This window comes from Ictidomys tridecemlineatus, chromosome 1, assembly GCF_052094955.1.
Source record: "Ictidomys tridecemlineatus isolate mIctTri1 chromosome 1, mIctTri1.hap1, whole genome shotgun sequence".
Taxonomy (NCBI): Eukaryota; Metazoa; Chordata; class Mammalia; order Rodentia; family Sciuridae; genus Ictidomys; species Ictidomys tridecemlineatus.
Window position 1 is genome coordinate 144,334,505 of NC_135477.1, and position 25,353 is coordinate 144,359,857.

Genomic DNA, 25,353 nt, shown 5'->3' on the forward strand with positions numbered 1-25,353 from the left:
ATGGTAAACATGTAGTTATTTGTTCCACATTTTCCCCCAGATTCCCAGGGGAATGAAGTTTATTACACATTTTTTATTTTGAGTTGGTTATGTGAATGTTCCTGTTATTGTGAGATACATGAGGAATAAAGAATGCTTGAACATTATCTATTCCCTGAGTATTTGCATAAGAGGCCGTGATGTGAAAAGGAAAACAAAAAGCTTAGAAAAAAAAGAAAAGAAAGAATAATATCAAGGTTGCAGGCCACATTTCCCCATTTAAAAAAAAACAGTATTTATGTTCACTTACCCTTCACCAGAAGGAGGATAGAATAGGGGATAGGAGGGAAGCCTTTATTGAAATGTAGAAAATACACACTTTGTGATATATGAACAGATATCTTTGTAACTATTCTCAAGCTTGAAGTTGAAAACCAGCTCAAATTATCACCCCTCCATTTTCATTTGCACCTAGTTTCTTCCATTCTACTTCCCAGAGGCCTGAGCCATTTAAAGGACTGATATTCACACATAAGATGTGTGAAAGACTGAGTGGTTTCTTCAGTAATTTTCACCTGTGAACACTATTTGAAAAAAAATTAGATGGTGCCTCCCATACACACATGTGAGAGTGAGGCAAGATTACAGATTGCCTTCTACCCAATGACTAGTGAAGGAAATTTTAAAAAATAGTAAATGCCACAAATAAACAACAGAAAAAAAATAAATTAACAGCAAACGGACAAGGAATGAAAGCATAACCAAATAATACAATTGAAAAAGTGTTTGCCAAATAAACAGATTCTGTTGCTGGGTCCTAAAGGCGAGCCTCAACTTGCTAAAACCATCTCGGAAAAGAAGGGGTTCACAAACTCATGATAATTCTCTTTATATCCCCCCCAACTTGCAGAGATGCAGAATTGGAGGTAAACAGTCAGTCAGTGGAAGTCTTGGGAAGTCCTGGAGAATATGAGACCTGAGGGCTGATGCAGGAACTGGTGAAGGTTAGAAGAGGCCCCTAAGGTATCCTTTTTGACACCTCTGAGAAAAAATATATATATAGCATTAAGACAGGAAAAAAAATTACAGGGCTGGGATTGTGGCTCAGTGGTATTGCACTTACCTAGCATGTGTGAAGCACTGGGTTTGATTCTCAGCACCACAAAGCATAAATAAATAAAACAAGAGTATTGTGTCCATCTACAACTGAAAGGAATTTTTTTAAAATTATTTCTAAGGACTGGGGCTGTGTGAAGCACTGGATTCTATCCTCAGCACCACATAAAATAAAATAAAGATATTGTGTCTACCTATAACTAAAAAATAAACATATTTTTTAAATTACATCTAATTTTCTCAAACAACAAATAGGGAGCTAGCAAATTGAAGACAGAAAATAAGAAGATACTCCAAGGCACAATCCAGTGAAAACATGGAAGCCTCAGGGAAAATAACTTTGCCTCAAGCTCTCTGCCTCATTGTTAACACTGCAGAAACCCACAGGCACCTGAGTCCTTTCCCTGTCCTAGGCAGAAACGAAAGAATGAAATGGGAAGTGAACAACCAGGGCTGACTCAGGAGGAATCAGAGGCTCTGGGGCTCCACAATTAAAGAAGAGCTGATTGGAAGCCTGTGGGTACCCCCTCAGGTTGGACATGCCCCTCCTGTGTGTTGTGAGTCCTAATACAGGACTATTAACAAAATCACAGACCTGGGAAAATAAAAACTAAATCCACTGATGAAAGCTACCTTCAGTACCAGATTCCCCGTAAGCTTCGATTAAAAGGTAAATTTTTAAAAAAGTAAATAGAATACAAATACTGAGCCATCAAGATGGCATTTCTGATGGGAAGGCCAATTGGTCTCACATTAATAGGCAAAAGAAGCAAGAAGACTTTGGCACAATATCAGGGAAAATAGAGCTGGGGCAGAGCTGTCCATGTCAGACACAAGTAAAATAGGGAGCAGTGCCATGGCAACTATGCAGGATTCTACAGGAAAATATAAGAAATAAAAGTATATAGCATACCCAAAACAGATGAAAATTCCACGTGTATGTTCAAGATGAACATAATAAGGAAATTAATTCCCTAGAACAAGAACTAAAAGACAATTTTATAAAACAACAAAATTATATTAAAAAGCACAAAAATAAAACAAAGAAAAAAAAGTTGAGAACTGAAAACTCAGCATTTCCTAGCTATTACCTAAATTGGAAACTGCAAGAAACAGACTAGACACAATTGCAAATTTAATTATTGACAGAGAGGAAGGGTATTTATGGTGAGTGCAAAAGAATGAGACAGAAAGTAGATACTGAGAACAAAGAAAAACCAATCTAAAAATCAATGTGTCCCCAAGGCCAAGAACTCAAAAATAGACCAAAAGTAAAATAATAATAAAAAAGCACATTCAAATATTATAATAGTGTCTGGCTCCATTTTTCATGTTTAACTGCTGACAGCTTTCCTGGCCCACTACTCCCTTTTCCCCTTCTGTCCCACATCTGGGCAAAGAAGCCAAAGTGCTCCCTCTTGGGCACAGGTAAGAAATTCAAAGCCCAGAAGCTCCTGACTACTTGGGGGAAACCATCACCTGGGCCCCACCCCTTAATTACCACAAAACCCTAAGTCAGATGCCCTCCCCTGCTCTTTCAAGCAATTTTTAGGTCTGTTTGACAGCTGATCTGTTCTCTCCAGAAAGTCTCATCCATGTAATATTTTCACACCTTCCTCTAATAATGTATGTGTCATCATCAGTCTAGGTACCAAAACAAATTTGGAGCAGGGAGTCCATTTTGCCTCTCTTGGGATGACCAAAATAAATATTTAATAGAAGACCATATCCCTAGAACGTTGGAAAAACTGAAACTGCAGTTTAATGAAAGGGTAAATTGTTTTCCAGAAGAACTAATATAGAATAATAATGCTGGGACAAATTCTAATAAAATGACCAAACTCCAAATAAAAAGAAACAATTATTCAGGCAGTCAAGTGAAATGAGCATCTCATTTACAAAAGTACAAAAATCAACAATTCTCAGACTTCTTCATAGCAATGTCTAAAACATTTTCATAAGAGTATATAATGTCTAGGCAAAATGCTATTCAAATATGAAAGCAAAAGTTAAATATTATCAAACATGATTGCATCCATACTTCTCATGAGCTATTTTGGAAAAACTGATAGTTGAAACTAAACCAAAGAAGCAATTAGTGAAAATAAGAATTTCAGAATGGAGATATTATGGCACATAGTGAACATTAAATCTATATAAAATAAAATGTAGTTAAAATAGGAGTTATGCTTATGAAATTAAATTTATTTTGTAATGTTTGATTATGTATTTTGCAGTGTTTGATTATTATAATATGAAATTAGTATATAGCTAAGAAAACTGATTTTAAAATGAACAAAATGGGTGGAATAAAATTTTAAGAATACCAATTGCTTTATCTTTCATGGCAAGAAAATAATAAATGTACCATGAATGGAATACATCTTTAATAAATTGACCATAACTTCTTACATTTTTCATGATTTTTTAAAAAAGTGCAGAAGTGGCTCTCTAGAGAGCTGCAGTCTTAATGTCACTCAGAGAGTGTGGAAATACTTTCCCCATTCATTTTGTTCAATCTACTCAGTAATCAGAAAAACTCTTATTTTGAAAACAATATAAGCAACTTAGCATCTATCACTATCTAAATCATGGTGTCATTACTTCTAAAGGCATTTGAGTTTGTGACTCCTGTGTTAGAGGGGTCTCTAACATCTAACATCTCTTGTTAAAGAAACAATTCTATAAAATATGGCGATTTCTTCAGTTTACTTCCCTTCTTTTATCCATTTTAATAAAAAGAATTTCTATATATTTATATCCTATATGTTATATATACAGCATATAGATTTATATCACATATCTCATATATTACATATATAGCATATAGATAGCATAAAGGGATTACCAGAATTAGGTCTAGTTAATGTTCATGATGTTTATTTGTTTGGTAAGATCTTCTGTAATTTTCTGCCCTCTACTTTGCATCTCCCTGTATTACTTGATTCTCCAATGATGAGAATGAATTATTTTTATGAAAACAGGAAAGTTATTATTCAAAACCAATGAAAACAAAGAAAAATAGTTATGGGTATATATATATACATATATATTTATGAATGTACAGATATATATATTGTTGATATATATACATATGTGTTTATGTATATATAATGGATATGTATATGTATGTGTGTGTGTATTACACACACACACACACACATACACACACACATAGTATTAAATAGTCAACATTCCAACAAAAATACTTTGGAAGACCTAAACATTAACATCATCTTGTAGCAACTTGTAAATAGTATTAATTCATTAAATATTTTCAAAATTTACTTAAGTTTTTGTGTTAAAGTAAAGAAATGTCCAAAGTAAATTATTCATACTACTGCATTTGAAAAGAATCCAAACATATATCTCTTCAGTATAATTGCCCATCTTTTATTTACACAGGATTTTAAAAGGCTTTCTTTTTACTGTTTGCTTAGATTAGTAAATTGAAGAGATGAGTGCAGTTACCTCTTTCAGGATCAGAGTCAGCATAGCATTACTAAAGATAATTGATGCTTCTAAAAAGCCAAATAGCCACAGGGGTCTTTATCTACCTTTTTAGAGCCATAGATAACTACACACCACCGTACCACCGGCATGATTCCACCCTGTGTCCTGAATGTTCCAGCCTGGCATGCCCATTCTCTGTCTGTCCCTAGTCTTGTGACACACTTCCCTGATGATTTCCACCTCTCCAGAAGGGATTATGGATGTAAAGGTATCTTGGTTATTTTGATGCCTAAGGTAGAGCCCGGAATCACAGTCTCATACAATGATGAGACTCCCCAAAGTGTCAATAGTAACTGTAGAGAAACCAAACCTTCAGGCCTTCTTGATCCATTTAGTTCATACTTTCTACTGTCCCAACCACCAATTTACTCTTTTCTCTGGACTCTCAGAGGTTTATCATATGAAGCATACATTTAGGCAAAGATCATATAGGATTGTTTCATCATTAGCCAACTATCATAAAAGCAAAGTTTCATCCTTAAACTTCCTTGGATACCTTAAAATGCCTTGTATCATCTTAGTCTCTACCTCTTAAATCATACTGATAGCCCTTGGATAAAATTAAACTAATTCAAGCCATTTTACAATGAAGATCTAACATCTCATTTGGAAAGCCAATTTAGTTAAAGATTTAGGTCCCTTGACTGGTCATGTCTTGCATTCCTATCTCCAGTGGGACCTTCATTCCAAAGTCTCCATGTCTGAGGCCACCGGGGTAGGGGGCGCACAGAGGGCTTCTTCAGGCATCTCTGCTGAGCCTCCCTAGTGGAAAGGAGGGAATGTCTTGAAGATCCTATGCTGACTCAGTACCCAGTACTTTTCCCTTTGGAACCTTTCCCCTTACCTCTTCCCACTTCTATCTCCACTCTAGAGCCCACAAAAACTTCTAGAGCTCTTTGTATGAAGCTCTCTCAACATTAAGACAACCCCCATATCCATGCTGATGCATGTGACTCCCATGACTCTAAGTCAGTGTGTGTGTGTGTGTGTGTGTGTGTGTGTGTCCATGGAAAAGGTGAAAGGCGGCCCCACTACCTTCAGTTTTAGACTCTTGCCTGCTCCTTCACAGTAAGTGCCTAAAGCTTTACCTTTTTCTTCTTTGGCTTGTTGCTATTATCAGTCTGATATTTAACAGCTCAGCTCCCTCTCCTGGCTGGCTCAGCTGAGCTCAAGACAACTGGTCCTTGAAGACATTGTTTTTGGCTGCTGTGCAGATCCCAGATTCACCCTGGTACCTCTTCTTACTGAGACTAAATTCTTATGCATTTCTTTTTACTTAGTGAGCCTTTTTTTTTTTTGGCTTAAATTTACCAAAGCCATTTGCATTTGAGACCTTAGCTGACTTAATCATAAAGGCATGCTGATCACAAAAAGTCAACAAAAATAAGATTGCAAAGATACAGAAAAGAAATGGTAATGCAGATCCTAAAGAATCCAGGGAAATGGGATCCAGAGGTTGTTCCAGTTGACTGTTGTAAAGAAATTCTTTTACTCAAACTACAGGAATGCCAGCAAGAAGAAAGATGGATAGAGATTCTTACCAAGATTTGGGGCAGAAGAAAAAATCAGGTGGTCAGAATTATATATTGTATGACCTCCATTATTTCTAAGGAGGCAGCATTGCCAAAATGAAAAGGTGGCAAGTTAAAGAGTCTGAAGGCTTAACTAGCTGAGGAGAATGACTGAGGAGCTGGCTTGACTGGGAAGCATTGCCATGAGAATATAGAACAATGCCAGTCTGCATAACTGAGTACTTTCACCACAGACAGCCTGAGAAAGAGATATAATGGAAGTTAGACTTTTTTTGGTATTGAACCCAGGAGCACTTAACCACTGAGCCACATTCCCATTCCTTTTTTATATTTTATTTAGAGACAGGATCTCACTGAGTTGCTTAGGACCTCGATAAATTGCTGAGGCTGGATTTGAACTTACAATCCTCCTGCCTCGGCCTCCAAAGCCACTGGAACTACAGGTGTGTGCCACCACACCTGACAGGAATTAGACATTTTACATGAAATATTTTCTAAATTTTATGTTTTCTGCTTATGTATCCCTTGTTTTCAGTTACAATTCTGAAATTTAAAAAGAATACCAAAATAAAAATACATTTACCAAATTGAAGTCTATCATAAGTTGAAGACAATAAGTCAAAATATTGAAAAAAATTTTTAAGAAAATATTTTATTTCAAAAAAGAAGAAATATCATTGTAATCACTTCCAAATAATCTTTTTAGAATATGTATGTATTTGAAAAATACATACATATTGTATGTATTTGAATATGTATGTATTTGAAAAATACATACATATTGTCTTGATTTTGTCCTGTATAAAATACATATGAATAGCCAGCAGAGGGAGCCAAAACCATGCATGTAATTTTTTTTTCTAAGTTTTTATTGTTTTAGGAAAGCGGATTATCAAAAATTTCAAAATGCGTCTAAACACTCTTGTCTTTCAAGAACCTAGAAAAAAACATATAAATCGTATAACTTGATAACAGTATGCTGCCAAGTACTTTATGGAAAAATTTAAAGCTAAATGGTCTTCTGAATCTGAGGCAATTAGAAGAAAATGTATCTTTCCCTCCCTTCCTCTCTTTATTGCACTTTTTGTTTTCTCTGAGACTTCTTTATAGTAACAACCCAAAGCAAGGTAATTTCTATACCATATCAGTTGAAAACTTCTATGAATTGTGTGAAAACTTTTTCAGTTCTGATTACAGGGATCATGTTGGTCACAGGTATGTTGAAAAGAAGCGGGAAAGTCTTAGTTCCTACCTCTTAAATCAGGCTTTGAGCATGTCTCAGGAAATGGAAGGAAAAGTTTCTAGTGCAAACTTGTTGAAAATCAATTTCCTAAAACTACACATAAGCATCTCTCTATTTTCTGGATGACATCTGACTTGGGGTGTTTTGTTTATAAACAAGAGAATCTGATTCTGACTAGATGAAGAGAAGAAGGAATTTACTGAAAGGATGCTGGTTTGTAGTATCATTTCAATAATTTTTGAGAGTTGATAATTGAAATTGTAAGTGGATATTGTATACATCTTTATGTTCAGAAATTTGAAAAAAATTTTATAAATTATATAATTCCTAGAAAAAATATAACTGTCCAAAATTTACATAAGAAGAAATAGAATATAACAGAATATGACTATTTTTAAATGAATGCATTATTTAAAGGCTTTGTATATAAAAAAATGAAGAAAACCCAACAAAACAAAAACAAGGGAACTCTTCAGGTCCAGATGATTTGACTGGCAAGTTTTAACAAACACTTAAGAATGAAGTATTTCATCTGAAACAAAGCCTTCCAGAGAAGAGAAAAAGATAAAGTACCCCTAATTCCTTTTATGAGGCTAGCATTACGTTGATATCAAAGCCCTACAGTGAACTTCCAAGAAGATGGAGAAGTTATGCTTTTTTTCTATTCTGCTCACTAATCCAAGCTAAGTATTGCAATTTTTCTGAATAAAACAAATATAAGATGATTCTGAAAGGTGGGGAGAAGAAGTCAAGCTGGCTGGTGACCTTAAATATGAGGAATGGCACAGTACTAAGTACCCTGGGTTCTCTTTTACTTAGTATTTCCCTGGATATTTGAAGACTAGGTAATGAAGATTCTGGCAATCCAGAAATGCTAATGGGCACAGGTGGGAAAGCCCTCAAAACCTGGGCTCTGTATTCAAAGGACCAAAAAAGGGACCACCTATTCATACAGAAAACTTTTAAACAACAGTCCTTTTATTCCAGCCAAGGACCACAAAAAAACTCTTTCCTCACCCCCAGTAGCCATGACCAAGAGGAGAGACCTTGATCCATTCTGGGCAGGCTATAGCAATGTACCACCACCACAAGAGGATAAACCCACACCAAGACACATCACATTCTAAAAGCTAAAAACAAAGACCAAGAAAAAAAAATAGCTGGAGAGAAACAGCACGTTATCTATAGGGAAAAATCTCAAATGACAACAGATTTCTCATCAGAAACTATAGAAGCTAAAAGGAAATAGCAAAACATGTTTTACATAATGAATGTAAAGAATTGGCAACTCAGAATACTACATCCAGCAAAGATATCCTTCAAAATTAAAGTAGAAATCAAGACATTCTCAGATAAAGGAACACTAAAGAGAAATATTCTCTAGCAAGCCTACCCTAAAAGATGGCCAAAAGCACACTTACTAGTGAAAGACTGACTGCATTCTCCCTAAGATTAAGGACAAGGGGAGATTGTCTGCTCTTGGCAGCATTATCTAACATAGTGAACAGAAAGGAAAGGTCAGAAAAGACATAGAGTATAGAGAGGAAGAAATAAAATTGTTCCTATTTGCAGATGACAAATTCCAGCTACATAGAAGATTACAAGTAATCTTAAAAAAAAAACTTCGAGAATTTATAAATTAGTTCAGAAAATTTGAAGGTATAAGATTAACACATCCAAAAATCAATAGTATTTCTATATGCCTTCAGCAATACTAAAAATGCTATACCATTTTTAATTGCTCAGAAAATGAAATAGGTAGTTATACAGGACTGTTGTGCCCCAAACTACAAAATGATGATGAGAGAAATCAAATATCTAAACAAATAAAGAAACATGCTATGTTCATTAACCAGAAGACTCAAGAGCAATGCCAATTCTTCCCAAACTGATACTTAGACTTTAATACAATTTCTACTAAATTCTAGAATATATTCTGTAGATATAGACAAGATTATTCCAATATGTATATGGAAAAACCTATGAACTATAATGGTTCAAACAAATTTTAAAAACAAAAATAGGAGAAATCACTCTACCTAATTTGCAGACTTTACATATCTCCCAGAATTAATATATATGTAACTGAATAGATAACCCCAAAATAGAATAGCACTACAAAGTATGGACAACTGATGTTTAGGAAAAAAATAAAAACAATTCAATGGAAGAAAAATAGTCTTTTCAACAGCTGGTGCTGGAAACAGTTGGGTATTCCTAGACCAAAAACAAATAAACAAACAAACAAAACAAACTTGACCGAAATCTCACATTGCACATCTTCTATAAAACTCAAAATGAATCACATCAAACTCTTAGAGAATAATACAAAGGTTAGGCACAGTGGCATATGCCTATAAACCCAGTGGCCTAGGAAGCTGAGACAGCAGGATCACAAGTTGAAAGCCAGCTTCAGCAAAAATGAGGTGCTAAGCAACTCAGTGAGACCCTGGCCCTAAATAAAATACAAAATAGGGCTGGAGATGTGGCTCAGTAGCCGAATGCCCATGAGTTCAATCCTTGGGAAAGAAAGAAAGAAAGAAGGAAGGAAGGAAGGAAGGAAGGAAGGAAGGAAGGAAGGAAGGAAGGAAGGAAGGAAGGAAGGAAGGAAGGAGAGAAAGAGAGAGAGAGAGGGAGGGAGAGAAAGAAACTAATACAAGGGAAAAAGTGATTGGATCAGAGTTCCAAAAGCACAATCCATAAATGACAAAAGTTTATCAATTGGACTTCATCAAATGGAAACTTTGCTCTGAGAAGAACTTATTAGGAGAATGAAAAACACCTTAAAGACTGAGAGGAAACATTTGCAAACCACATATCTGACAAAGAACTCATTGCCAGATCTTAGATCACAACAAAAAAAAATCAAATAATACAGTTAGAAATTGGGCTAACAACACTAACAAACATTTCACTGAGAATGACATACAGATAGGAAATAAATACATGAAAAAGATGTTTAATGTTATTAGCCATTAAGCAAATGCAAATTAATGCCACAATGAGATATCATTGCGCACCTATCAGAACAGTTAAAAAAAATAGTAAGAACACCAAATGCTGACCAGGATGTGGGAAAATTGGATCCCTCATACATTGCTGATAGAAATACGAAACGATACAGCCATTCTGGAAAACATTTTGACAGCTTCTTACAAAACAAACATACAACTACCATCTGACCTAGCAATTGCCTTCGTGAACATTCCTCAATCTCAGTCCTTTTCCAGTGTCTTCTAGCTCAGATGGCCACCTCATCTATTCAATCATGAAATCCTGGAGCCATCTATGGCTCCTCTGTCTTCCTCATCCCTCATCTTTCTTCCATGACAAAGTCTTCCCATCTGTCTTTCTCATTGCAGCAAGAGTGATCTTTTAAAAATGCAAGGATGATCATGTCACCCACTCCATTGCTTAAGGTGCTTCAATGGTTTCCTGTTGCTTTTTGGTCACAGAAGAAATTCTTCAATTCGATTAAAACGCCAGACACGGATATGACCACTGTCTGTTCTACAGAGGCTTCTAAATGCTCCCCTCCCACCTGGCTTCTTCCGGTGTCCAGAACATGCTCTTAACGTTTCCTGCCACAGATCCCTATACATGGTCTTTATCAGAAAACTCTCCTTATATGTAATTCTCACCATTCGACCCCATACCTGTGATGGCTCCCTCTGGGAAGACTTCTGTGTAAAGATTTGCCTGAAAGTTATACCACCTCTCCCTCTTCTCACATTCGTTTATGTGATCACTTGATTATTTTCTCTCTCTCTCTCCTCTACTCTCTGTCAGGTCCATAAGGACACCATGTCTAAGCGTGTTCCCATCCCCAACCTATTATATTACTAGTATAGTAATGTGCCTGGCACATAGGTGGTACTTGATCAATTAATGAATAAATGAATGGAAAGTCACCATGTAGAATATCTATTCATATTTTATGTAAAGGCTATTTGATGCACTATTAAGGAAAAACATTTAAAGTCGGTCACTGATCTCTCTGAATTTATTATATCTGACCTAAGATTTGGCCCATTTATAAAGTACACAAAGGCAGCCATACAATAGGGAAGAGGGAAATAATCTGCCTTTATAAACTGTAAGCACAAAATAGAAATTTTTTTCACATTGGGTATGAGTCTAAGTAGTAAACACTATTGTCAGACATGGACAGTGATGACAAGAGAGTCATCTCCCTTCCACAGAGTAAAGAAAAATACTGTGGAAAAAAACCAGAATTTTAGGAAATCTGAAAATATGAAAAAGAGTTTTGTATATCTAGATTAAAATATAAATTTGGAAAAAGAAAAAATTATGAAAGTTTCTTAACCTAGATCATATATATATATATATATTCATTATATATATGTATGTATATATATATATGTGTGTGTATATATATATATATATATATATATGATTTCATGGAGCATGAAAGAAAGTAGATGAGAAAGAGAGAAGTGAGGATTTTTAAAAATTATGTTATACAAGAATATGAGTTGATTTAAAGCACACAATGCTTAGCATACAGTAAGTTTCAACAGCTACTGGACCATCAAGAAATCCACATGCCAAACCGTACCCACTTGCAGAGCCACTTTGCTGCACACCTCTGGGAGACATCATTGGCCTTGCAGTCAATGTAAAAGGCACCCTCCACTTAACTAGAACACAGCCTGCATGGCCAAAACACTGAAGCCTTGTTGATGTACATGTTCAAAAGTTTCCCAAGTAGGCATCATTCACTTTCCAGAAAAGCAAAGCAGTCTATAAAGGGAAAAGTTAAATGATTTTTCTGTGATTGAACATCCCAAGGTCTATATATGCAATGGATCTAGGTGGTTATAATGGAGGGTAGACACTAGAAGAGGGGCATAAAGGATTGTTTCAGACACTATATGGAAAGTCTTCCAAATTAGATGCAAAGTTGTCATGAAAATTGATGTGATATGGCATTGCATAAATGTGCTCAGGGTGACTTGTCTAAATCCTTCAGTGTGCATCAGTTTATATTTGAATGACCTTCTGTAAAATTGCTTTCCTTACAATTTCTATACATATTCATGAAGACACACTGTCAGCACTGAAAGATAGCCAAGCAGAAAAGAGAAAAATCCTATTACACTAACAAGACAATTTCCTTGGTTAATGTAATCAGATAGTACAGCTGCACTCCTTGTTAATCTGAATTTAGTTCAAATAACTAAAGAGCTTTATTCACTCTGTGATAAAAATCAGACACTCGCAAAGCAAGTTTCTGACAATTCAAATAAATTTATTTTTGTAATAATCATTTAGTGCAGGAGGCCTTTTTAAAATGCACTGAATTGGCATTAGATCAAGATGAAATAAATCTGATTTATAAAAATGCACCTCATCAATGTCTTTCTAGGTTTCCACATAATATCATGAGGTGTCTGCTTAGTGATCATGCAATTTTTACTTTATTTTTTGCTTTACTCGGAAAACTTACCAACCTAATTTGCCAATATACTTTTCAAACCAGATCATTGTAAGCCAGATTAATGCTTAAGACTGAATGACAAGAGGAGACCAAAGGGAAGAAGACTTTAATGCTAATTTGCCTAGGATTATTTTTATTATGAAAAAAGGTGACTGATGATATAAAACAGTGTTTCCCCAAGTGTTCTGATTATGAGACTTACCAAGGATGCATGTTTAAAAATAGGGATGCCCAGGCCTCAGTCCTGGAGGTTCTGATTCCTGAGACTTAAAGGGGGACTCAGGACTGTATATTATGAAAAGAACCTAGAAACATTTTAGAATGAGGCCAATTTGGGAAATCTGTAGTATCATGAAAAGAACAGTGGCCTACTCCTATTAATGTTCAAAACCCCAGGTTGCCAGCTCCTCTGTGTCCTCACCCACCTCATTATATCTGAGTAGGTCTAAATGTCCTCAGTAGTAAAAAGTAAAAAAAAAAAAAAAGCAACAAAAATAAGAAGAGTTTGATTGAATCCACAAACTTCATGAAGACTGGTGGATTCCACTCACTGTTCTATCCTCTGCACCTAGTCTGCTGCCTGACACAAAGCAACCTCCCTTGATGTTTGTTGACCACATGACTATTTAGTTGAACTGCAAGGTTTTTGTTAGCTTTAAAATGATGTAATTCTAAAATAAACAATAAAACAATTCATTTGTTCCACTATTTAAAAATTATTAATTACTCTCAGAATGCATCAACTGAAAAAAGACCCCTACACCCTTTTTGTCAGGTGGCAAGTTTGCACAATCCTGGTGACCAAGTCAAGGATGTGACTTGGGTAATTTCACCTCTTATCTTCCTGTCAAGGTTGTATGCTTAAAAGTAGTGATGGAGGCAGTTAGCACACTGTTTGGCTCACAGTAGATGTTCCATAAAAGTAAGCTGAATCTGGGCAACCCAGCAAATTCCATATAGAACAATGCCAAAGAATAAGTGTTCTTGCTGTGTGGACAGAAGTTCTGATTTTTAGGATTTTTGTTACTTTTATCCTAAAACATACTGTGAAGTAACAAGTTCAGAATTGTTAGAAGTCTTCGCTAGCACATGTGTATAGTGCAGAAACAAGTGTTTTTGAAACTAATTGTGAAGGAAAATTAAATCCTGAAAACTCTATTTATAACATTTCAAACTTATTACAAAAGCAAAAGCTTTTATTTCTTTTTAAGAGTTTATTAAATTACACATATAAATACTTCCTTTCATCATGTATTTAATATAACTTAGAGAAGTGATTCTCAAAGGGTGGTCCCAATCTCAGTTGTACCAACATCATGTGGGACCTATTACAAATGCAAATTCTTGAACCCTGTCCCAGACCGAATGAAACAGAAACTCTGGGTGGGGGTGGGGGGCTGCAAAATCTATGGATGAACAAGTTCTCTGGGTGATTCTGATGCACAGAAAATATGAGAACCACTGACTCAGAATTAACAAGATAGTCAAAAAATGAGCTCAAAGAAAGTTGAATTCAACTTCCTATAGTATGATGTATTAGAACTGAAAGGGCTACATCACCCTCGTTAACTACTTGGAAACACATACAAAAAACTTTTTTTTTTTCATATATGAACTCAACTTTCCTCTCTCTGGAAAAAAAAATCTTAAAATACTGATTCTGGAATTAAAAATGTAAACCACCACTTTTAGAATATTCAAGTCCTAATTTTTCAATTTTACAAATAAAATGCAAATGTGTAATAATATTACCAAGCATTACCAAATTCAGTTTTAATTGTTGAATTTTTAAAAAATGAGTACGCAGTTAAAAGACACAGAGGTTGTTTTTCTTCTAGTCCAAATGGCAATTCAGATTTAGAATTAGTGATGCCTAAGATTACAAGGATAACTAGACATGACGAATTTATGATTCTATGATCTATGTGAGACAAGCCTCTCAGCAACAGAGTTCTGAAAATCTTTAAAACTGTGTGCTCTCAGATATGAAGAAAGAGGGAGAGATTTTTAATTTGAAGGCAGCGTAGAAATGGGGGTGTTGGGGAGAGATTGTGATCCATCCACTGTCACATTCTTCCATCCCAAGCTAAAAAATGAGAGAAGACCAAAGCTTATAGAATCATTGCCCGGCGAACACTCTTCCGCAGCTGGAGAGAACTCTAGTCTTAAGGATGTTTTTCCAACATTTTGCCCAAACCCCAACATTTATCCAAAATAAAAAGGTTTACTTAAAAGAAGAAACAAATCAGCCCAGAAGGGCTCAACAGCTCCTAGTCAGGAACATTAAATGGCAGCGAGCTGATGACCTCTCCAGATTCGGTGACAATGGCATCATAAACCCACCGTCGGTTGCAGCGGCACTCAGGCCCACACTTGTTGGAGTTACATTTGGGGCAGGGGTAGAAGCAGCCCAGGCAGTTCTTCTCTAGGCAGTCACACAGGTCAGCGTCATTACAAATTAGCCTGCCACTTTTGTCATACTTCTTCATTACTCTATAAGAAAAGAATGACATTCATATGACAGTACAATTGTCCTCAACATGGAGAATAAATTATTGTGCTGTGACTTCATATACACAATCCTTTCAGTCTGAGTGAACAGCACCTTGGAAATGACCCAGAAACACTCCAGAACAGTAGGTGGCAGTGACGTCATGGGAATTTCAGTCAATATGTGATTGAACCATTTCCAGTGCAGCCAGCTTGTCATGGAGAGTAACTCTTCATTTTCCCAGCATTGCCAGGGAACATAATAATCCTCAAAGAATTATGAGGAATAAGCTGACTAACACTTCTTCCTATGTTACAATTTTTTTCTTTAAAATTTAACTATTCTTGGGGCTGGGGATGTGGCTCAGCGGTAGCGTGATCGCCTGGCATGTGTGCGGCCCGGGTTCGATCCTCAGCACCACATACCAACAAAGATGTTGTGTCAGCCAAGAACTAAAAAATAAATATTAAAAAAATTCTCTCTCTCCTCCTCTCTCACTCTCTCTTTAAAAAAAAAAATAAAATTTAACTATTCTTGATGGAATTTCACCTAATAGATTATACTCTTCTTTCTGATATTTTTGCAATTACATTTTTTAATGACTCAAAATGAGAACTATCAGTGAGTACATCATAATCATTTAAATAAGAAAACTCTGTCACTGACATTCTACAGGTACCACTTCTTTCCTTTCTGATGTCTTTTACCCAGTGGGAAGGAAGAATGCAGGTGACAGAGATGACAGGACACCACATCATAGGTTCTGAGTGAAGGCAAGGTACTCTAGTACCACAAAGACCACCAGAGTCCCCACCTCGCTGTAGATTCCCATGCTTTCTGTCAGTATCTGCAACATGGCCAAGGGGCAGAGACTTTCATAAGAATTTCGCCATCCCTTCCAAACCAAATGATTTTGAAATATGTAATTCCAACCAAGCTATTGGAAAGCCTTAGATAACAAAAACACCTCTATACGACTCAGATCCATTATTAGCAGTTGAAGTCCAAAAGGCTGGCCCTTCGTTGGTGTGGTCAAATTATGTACCTGTGTACCCTTTGTCTCCAAGCTGGCAAAACACCTGGCCTCTTCCTCTTCAGTGAGGTAATATAGCTCCACCCTGTCCCCCTTTCCTAATAAAGCATGGGTTCTTGCTGCATGATGTAACACTTCCACAGGGTCGTCTGAAGAGGATTTTCATCTAAGGTATGAGACCCTTCCCAAGCCCCACAGGAAATTCAGACAAAGAGATGTAAATTTTATTAAAGAACTGATAGTGAGTGGGTGGTCCTAAAACCAACAGAGAGTGTCTGTCCTTTCCTTGCTTTGCCTGAACTTAACACTCCCTAGCCTTTAATCAGAAATCAAAATGATTTTATGGTTTCCTGCCCATATGATACAATCTCTCATAAAATTCTCAACTACCCTACATATAAAAGTGTCTAAAATACACAGGCTCTATGGATAGATAATTATACCTTTGAAGTCCTCCTCATGTACTACTCATTACATTTCTCTATGACCACTCCAATAGGAACTGCACCTTGATATAAAGATCATGTCCTTTTTTTTACTTTTAGTTAAGCAATGTATGGATGTATCCCCAAGCATACTGAGATATTTTTCTGTAATTTTCCTTTTTATCCTACTTCATGATATGAGATTCTTCCATGATGGTACAGATTAGCTTTATTCAGATATTTTTACTGCTACATGTAGCCTGATCTATGAATATAGCACAGCTCATTTATATTTTCCACTACTGAACGTCATTTGAATTATTTACACTTTGTTTTTGCTGTTACATTGCTGCCATAAAACTTCTTGAACATGTCTTCCCTTATACATAATAAGACTTTGCCAGAATATGTACCAAGGAATGAAAATGAGAATCATAAGACACATAGGAAATGCCAAGATGTTTTTAAATAGTGGTTGTACCATTTAACATTCAATTTATGCCCCAAAGCTTCATCAACTTTTATATCATCATACTAAATTCTGCCTATCTGGAATGCATGGCCTTTCTCCAGAAGTTACTGATGAGGTTTAGTATCCACATTAGCTTTATCTTCTGTGAAATGTTGGTTCACTATTTTCTTTATTTTTCTATTATGATGTTTATCTTATTTACTTCTAAGAGTCTTTAAATATCTTAGATTCTGATTTCTTATAACTTTTTCCACTTTGTGATTTTTCTTTTGTTGTTTTAAGGGCATCTTTTAATGATATGTTATTAATTTTTAAAAATATATATGTATTTTTTTAGTTGTCAATGGACCTTTATTTAATTTATTTATTTGTATATGGTGCTGAGAATCAAACCAGTCACACATGCCTGGCAAGGCTCTACCACAACTCCAGCCCCATGTTATTAATTTTAATGCAGTTGAACTTATCAATTTTTCTTTTTGGTTTGCTTAGTGTGTGTGTGTGTGTGTGTGTGTGTGTGTGTGTGTGTGTGTGTGTAGTGAGGATTGAACCAAGGGCCTCCTTAATACTAGGTAAGCTCTCTACTGATGAGCTACACACCCAACTAGTTTCTACTTCTGATGCACTAGCAATCTTAATGATAGTACTGCACCCATTTAATATTCCAAATTCATTCCCATGGCGATATTATTTCTCCTTCTAAGGATGCATCTTTGTTACTTTTAATCACATTTCCTACTAAGCTATCACTATAGTACAGGGCATTTTTATTTTTAATTGATTTCTTGTTTCAGATTATATTTGCTAACTTCCAGGAATATGGAATACTAACTTAATTTAGATACTTTTAAATCATAGAAGAGGCAATCTAATTAAAATCAAGGAGAAACTGAGAGTTTTATTTCTACTAGTATAATAATAATTATTATTATTATCATCATCATCATCATCATCATCATCATCATCATCAGGTACTGTAGATTTAACCCAGGGCACTTTATCACTGAGCCACATCCCCAGCCCTTTTTGTTTTTTATTTTTGGACAGGGTCTCACTAAGCTGCTTAGGGCCTCGCTAAGTTGCTGAAGCTAGCCTCAAACTTGTAATTCTCCTGCCTCAGGCTCCAGAGTTGCTGGGATTACAGGAATGCACCACCATACCAGGAGAGACCTTGAAACTTTTATAATCCCACTAATAAAATAGAATGAGTCATAGGCTTACTTGTGTTTCACAGAAAAATATTCATTCATCTTTGACATCCGTGCTTTCTTCTTCTGCTGCCTTGTTTCTGGGTTGAAGTCTGCTACCTGTGGTCCAGGGTTTTGAAATGCCAAGCATTTTAGCTGCCTTTCTATTTGTTGCTGAGAAACAAACAAAATGCGTTAGTAGTAGGAATTATATCATTCGTTTTGCATTTTCAAAAGAACTTTCTGTAACTTTAACCATAATGGTATGAAAGTATATTTTATGTAGAAAAACCCAAAGAGTTTGACCTGATTACATTTCAAAGATGATATAAATAGTCTCCAATTAGGCTATTGCTTCCAAATAAATACATAATACAAAACTTACATAATAAAAATGTAAAAAAAGAATCATGGGGAAACACAAAACCTCTTTTTACATGAAAATCCACAGTCAGCTTCATCTAAGGTAGGAGACCCTTCCCAAGCCCCACAGGAAATTCATACAAAGAGATGTAAATTTTATTATAGAACTGATAGTGAGTGGGTGGTCCTTTCCAAATAGGATGAAGATGAATATCAGAAATAGCATTTTATGATGGATAAGGATGAAGGAATAATGGTCCAATGGTCCTTCCTCAGCTATGAGCAGACGATGCCCATGTAAAGTCTCAATTCAATGAGGACCCACAGTATGCTCAGCCCTACCCTCCAGGTCTGGGATGAGTTTTAGGTCTGCCTGTTCTGGGACTGTGGACATCACTAGGCCTTCACATGAGAGCACAGCCACCTGGAGGACCCACTCTTAGTCAAAGCCAGATTTGAATGGAAATATCTTGCTAGAATTATTTTCTAGGGTGTTAGGGGAAATTTTCGGAAGTCTTTGGGGGGGGGCTGTAATTAGAAATTAAATGAGGCCTAATTGGGAAGAAAGCAATCAAAGACTTCAATCAAATACTGATGACTTAAAAAAAAATGCAGCACACATATCACGAGGGAAGGGAATGCTCTCTTGAAGGATTTTAGGAGAAAGTAATCTGGGTATCCCAAACATGTAGGCTGGCATATACTTGGAAACACTAAACGTGGAGACAAAAGGACAGTTTTGTAACATGAGTAACAGGATATCATAGGCTCTCCTACAATTTATTTAATATAATAGTTTAGGCAATCTAAAATAATATGTTTCTTTGAAATTTTCATCTTAGTTGTGTATATATGGGTTTGTTTTACAGATCTGAGCTTATGTAACAGCTCTGCACTTAGGTACAGCTACGAAATAGGTAACACCTAGTACTTTCTAGGTACTAGGTGCTTAGCTCTTGCAAGCTCTGCTGCTTGCCCGTGGTGTGCCTTGAGCAAGTTCCTACTTCACTAAGCCTCAGTTTCCCATTTTGTAAAATGGGGCCAATAGTAGTATCTTGTGATAAGAATTAGATGAGTCAATATATACAAAGTTTAGAACCATGACACAATGAGACCAAAATAGGGGTTTGTTCAATTAAAACACTTGAGTATATTTTTTTTTCAAGCATTCTACTCTGAGGGTGAGATTTTATTGCATACAAAGAACACTGGAATAAAAATGAAGGAACATGAGAGGCAAAGAGGACATGTCAGATGAAACCAGTCCAACAGCTGGCACAGAGACCCATCTGGTGGAGTCCTGACTGAACCCACCTTTGCACTAAGTCCACCAGCATCTCAGAGATCCCCAAGTTTGGAACTCACCAAACAATATGGAATCATAAAATCCATGTATCATACCAATTGCTTCTGTCCAATTTGACAGATTTTCTCTGGAGAACTTCGATCTGTGGGTCTCTCTCGAGTGGAATTATTTTTATCTGATTTCTCAGTCATTTCCGATCACTAAAAAGAGTAACTGAAAAGAAGCAAAAACATTAATGTCATATATCCCCAGTAACTTTTTGAAAATCTCATCTCCTCCCAGAGTGTCAGCTGTCACCTCTTCAGTCATCATTCCCAGACTACCTTTAAAAGCCTTGACCCCCTTTTCTGACAAATTTCCTGTGTAATTTGAGCTAAATGGGAGGTGAGGGGTTTTCATAATACCCAGTTGCTAAAATGCCTGTAGTTTGCTTCAAAACGCTTCAGTATACATACCATATTCAATATATATACAGGGTGTGTGTGTGTGTGTGACTTCTGTGTGACTGAGGTATAGCCCACACATTGCTGATGCTGAATGCATAGTGCAGTGTTCTTCTTCTGCTGTGCTCTATCAGGAAACACCATGCTCCAGAGGTCTCCACAAGCCCTGCCATTCTCCCTACTTACCATCAGCTACCATGCCGACTACCAGGTGCTATTTCTCCCAAAGGAACCTAAGAGTTATGCTCTACTATGTTGACATGGGTCATTTGGCATCACATCTCTCCCAGACAGCTGGAAATTTCATTTCTATCACTGGACCTCACTCTCTTTGAGTCAAGGGTCAACACCTTTGTCTGTATCCTCTGTATCCCACTTTCTCATTCCCAACATTAGGTTAGGAAGGAATGTTGATATTTCTTTTCTGATAGTCCTAACACTGGTTCTTCCTTTCCAGTCTCTATTGAGTAGTCTACCCTGATGATAATAGTAGCAGCAGCAGCAGTGGTAGTAGTGGCATTACATTACCCTTGACTAAGGTGACCTCAAGCTTCACTAAATTTTAGACAGATTTCTTCCTGATAATAGAACCTTGACCTCCCTTTCCTTTAGAAGCATTTACTTAAGAAAATGTGCGATTATGAACTCTTTCTTTTTCCCTTTGGATTGTAAATCTTCTCCCATTTTCTGTCATTTTATAACCCGTGTCTGTCTTTCTCAAGTACCTGGAAACTATCCCTTTGAAATTGAATCAAGGAAGATAGTGCCCCTTTCTCCCCTGTCTCCATCAGAGGATGGGAGTCTAATTTTGACTAGGTACTAATTAGCAAACACAAGTAACCTTGTCACAAAGACATTTGCAAAATAATACAATGTACTTGATGCATCCCATTGTCCAATAAACCCCTTTCTGTCTTCCATTTCTTTTCCAGTAGTTGATCTCAGCCCTTGAGAACCCACCACCCTTTGTTTCAGTGGAGTTTAGTTCATACTGAGTTCTGGTCTCAGTCCATTATCATGACAGCTTCGAATAGTCTTCCTTGCCTATTTAAAAATTATACTTTGTCCGGAGTAATTTTTACTTTGACACTACCACATGCAAGTTTTCAGATCTGATCAAACATTCCTGTTAAGTATTTTTCAAACTGTTAGAAGATAAAATCATATGAAGCTGTTTTAAAAATCATAATTTCCTTGATGAATCCCAGACTTTACTTGGGCTATCATTTTCAGGGGTAATCTGTATCATTATAGGCTCTCCAGGCAAATTCCATCTTTAGGTAGTTATGGGAAACATTAGGATAGGGAAAGTAAGTATAATTTTATCTACCCAGTCTTGCCATTTGATCCTAAAACTATTGTCCACACTTTCTTCCTGCCCCTAATTCATCAAATACATCCTGGTCATGTTAACATTCCTTAAACAGAAATTTATTTGTCTTCCTATTAAAAGACTGCAATGATTCCTCTTTGCCAATAATATCCCACCATCACTGGTGTATATTAGCCAATGTCTATCAAAGTGTTCTATACCCTACCTGCCTGAGTTCATCACTGCACATACTTACACTTGGACTAACAGCTACCTGACTTCACTGCACCCATTAGCATCTCTCTACCTCTTACTTATCTGAATCTTTCAACTTCAAACTTTGGCCCTCTGCCTCCTAAGAGGCCATTGTTTATCCATGAATCTCTCTTTTAGACTCCGTGTGGAACTTTTCAAGAACATATCCAAAAAGGGGTCCCAAACCTTCTAGTTTCTTCACATAACATTTTTTCTCCTCATTGGAAAGATTATGAGCATCTTTGTAAGCAAGAACTTTTCCTGAAATGGTCTGGGATTTAACTGCACTTCATTAAATGAGTATCTTATGCAAACCCTCTGCCCAAGGCACTTTAAGTCCTTTGTAAAATGTAGGTTTCCAAAAAGATATGAGAAAATTTGCTACTTTGCATTTCAAATAATGCAAAAAAAATTATAATATAATTTCACCGGGTACTGAAATGTAATTGGATTTTATTGTGAGCCCAAAATATTGGTCTTAGGAAAAGTAATTAAAAGGTTCAGAATTCTCTCTTTTCCCTTGTTTGGTATTCCTAAAGCAGAGATTTTTAACTGGACAATACAGGTGGTCCTTGAACTTGGATAAGTAAAAAAAAAGACATATTTGTTTCCATTAATCTGTAAGTGAAATTCTGGCATTTCCTTCTATGATAATGTAACCAACATACCTCAGTAGTGTTAGCAGTATCTGTGACCTTGTTGAGTAAGAAACCAGAGATTTTATTAGTCAATTAGAGTTGCTATGTATATACAAATTTTCATTAATGTTTATTACTTATTTAAAATTATTTCATGAGCTTTGTAATGTTTTGAACAACCAATAAAAAAAGAGAAAAAAATAAAATTATTATAGTTCTTAGACTTGATATTAGATCTTATTGTTTGGCTATTAATTAAGTGCATTTTATTATAACATTTTGATAAGTGTATTTTAAGCTAATTAGTTTCCTTTGTAATCTTACAGACTTTATATTATATCATTAAAAATATCATTCTGGGAAATAATCCATAGATGTCACTGTTAACCTAAGGAGTCCACAATACAAAAAGAAGATTCAGAGTCCCTGCCAAGGGGCAGTGTAATCGACTGCCATCATCTCCACTGCTATTGGTGATGAAAATGACATTTCCCAGTTCAGGGTCATTCAGGCTGTGGAAGATGCTCATCTCCAAGCACATGATTGGAGGCCATGTAGCATATCCTGAGTTACTGCATTTGACAGGGATGCAAAGAATGTGAAATCAGTTTGACAAACTCTCAATTTTTCCCTAACATTTTGTCAGATTGCTTTTAAATGATAAAAAATAAGGTCCAACACAAAGAAAGGAGGCTCCTCCAAGTGGCCCATTCCTAACTCCTAGGACACAGACTCCTAGAGGAGATAGTCTAAGAGTGGTCCTAAAATAAAGCAATTAGGTATCCGTGTGGGGAAAGAGAACACATAGCCAGAATGGAAATCATCTGCTTCACTAAGTACATTGAGTAGGTTAGCTTTCATTTTTCTTCACAAAAAGACAATCTTCCTGGCCAAGACTGATGGTACATCACTATAATCCTAGCATATTGGGAGGCTGAGACAGAAGGATCAGAAGTTCAAAGCCAGCCTCAACAACTTAGGCCCTAAGCAGCTTAGTGAGACCCTGTCTCTAAATAAATACAAACTAGGACTGGGGACGTAACTCAGTGGTTAAGCACTGCTGGGTTCAATCCCTGGAATTAACAAAAGAATAAAGAGGAGGAGGAGGAGGAGGAGGAGGAGGAGGAGGAGGAGAAGAAAAGAAAGCAAGCAAGCTAAAGGAAAGAGTTCCTAAGGAAAGAGTTCCTCAGTCTACATTTGGACACAAGCCCCTTTCTCCACCATGAGCAGGAACCTGAGTAGCTCTGGAGACATGTTGGTTGTTACATTCAGCTTGATCTACAGACAGTGCTAAGAGCCATAGCCAAGTAGTAATGATGCATGGCATTTTTGGTTGAAAGGTGATGCCAGCAAGCCATTGAGATGATATGATTATGTTAAGATCTGCATTCAAATGGATATTAGACCCCTGCTGTCCACCTTGGCCTGGAGAGTTCCCATTGGTTGGGGAAGTGCGGTAGGAGGGAATTCCACAGGAGGGATTTCCTGTTTGTGTGTGTGTCGGGGAAGAACGCCACGTGTGTGGGTCGGCATATTTCCCGGGAGCATACAGGGCATTGGCGGGAGTTTCAAAATAAAGTTTGTTCCTGTTTGAGTGGCTCATGATTTTGTGCCCAGACAGCAAGTCAGTTCCCTTTTTATATGCAAGTTCCTGCTTCCAGTAGGTCTTTAACTTTCTTACACCTTTCTCTATCCCCAGCAAGCCCAAAGCTAGTACATAGACAGTGTTCAATGTCATGTGATATTATGCTTATGGTACATGCTACATGCCAAGCACTTTATTGAACTTCCTACATATATTCCTTCACGAATTTTCACAACAATCTGTGAAATAAATAGTAGATATTATTTTTCCTATTTAACACATGAGAAATTGAGACCCCAAAAGATTATTTAGGTCACATAGTCACTAGTAGGGTACATGAGTTTGTCATATAGACTTGTCTGACCCCAAATACTATGGTGTTTCCAGAATATTACACTGATTTAAGGTTTGATGATGATCACCATCTCTACATATGATGTTGCTGAGGGAGCAATTGTAATTGATATCAGCCACACAGAACCTTTTCAAAAAGAAGCATGGAAAGGGACTGGGGAGGAGGTACTGCGGACACCTCTAGTTACTCCCTTCCCCTCTTCTGCAGCAGCACACAGCTAGGAGAAAATGCTGGGCAAAGGTTTGCATCTCAGCCACATGAACCACATCTGACTTCAGGGTTGGGTTCTGAAGTCCAAATAAAAGAAAGTCACTTTTACAGTCACCTTGGGCAGCCTTAACAGAAAACTATAAATTGGGTAGCTTAAGCACAGACAGCTCTGGAAGTTGGGAAGTTCCAGAGCAAGGGGCTGACTTATTTGATTTTGGTAAGAGCTCTCTTTCACCTTCTTTCTAAGTCCATTCATGGCCTTTAATTGGTGTATGGAGAGACAGTGATGGGTAGGAGCTTTGCCTTGTGCTTCCTATAAGGTCATTCATTAATTCTACCAGATTAGGTAGGATTACCTACCTACCTACCCTATAACTTCTTTTTAAAATATTTTTTCTAATTGTTGATGAACATTTATTTTATTTATTTAACTG

At 36.5% G+C, this 25,353-nt stretch overlaps 1 protein-coding gene across 3 annotated transcripts in view; it reads right to left on the reverse strand.

Moving 5' to 3' along the window:
* Positions 1–14,019: 14,019 nt before the first annotated feature.
* Positions 14,020–25,353, reverse strand: part of Arl14epl (ARF like GTPase 14 effector protein like) — a 64,134-nt gene continuing 52,800 nt past the window's right edge. For all 3 annotated transcript variants that reach the window (XM_078048698.1, XM_078048706.1, XM_078048717.1), the window contains 3 exons: positions 20,217–20,334; positions 18,487–18,626; positions 14,020–15,337 (listed from right to left, as the gene is read on the reverse strand). In XM_078048698.1, the coding sequence (XP_077904824.1) occupies positions 15,115–15,337; positions 18,487–18,626; positions 20,217–20,312 (459 nt within the window). In that variant the 5' untranslated portion in view covers positions 20,313–20,334 and the 3' untranslated portion in view covers positions 14,020–15,114. The remainder of the gene's footprint in view (positions 15,338–18,486; positions 18,627–20,216; positions 20,335–25,353) is intronic.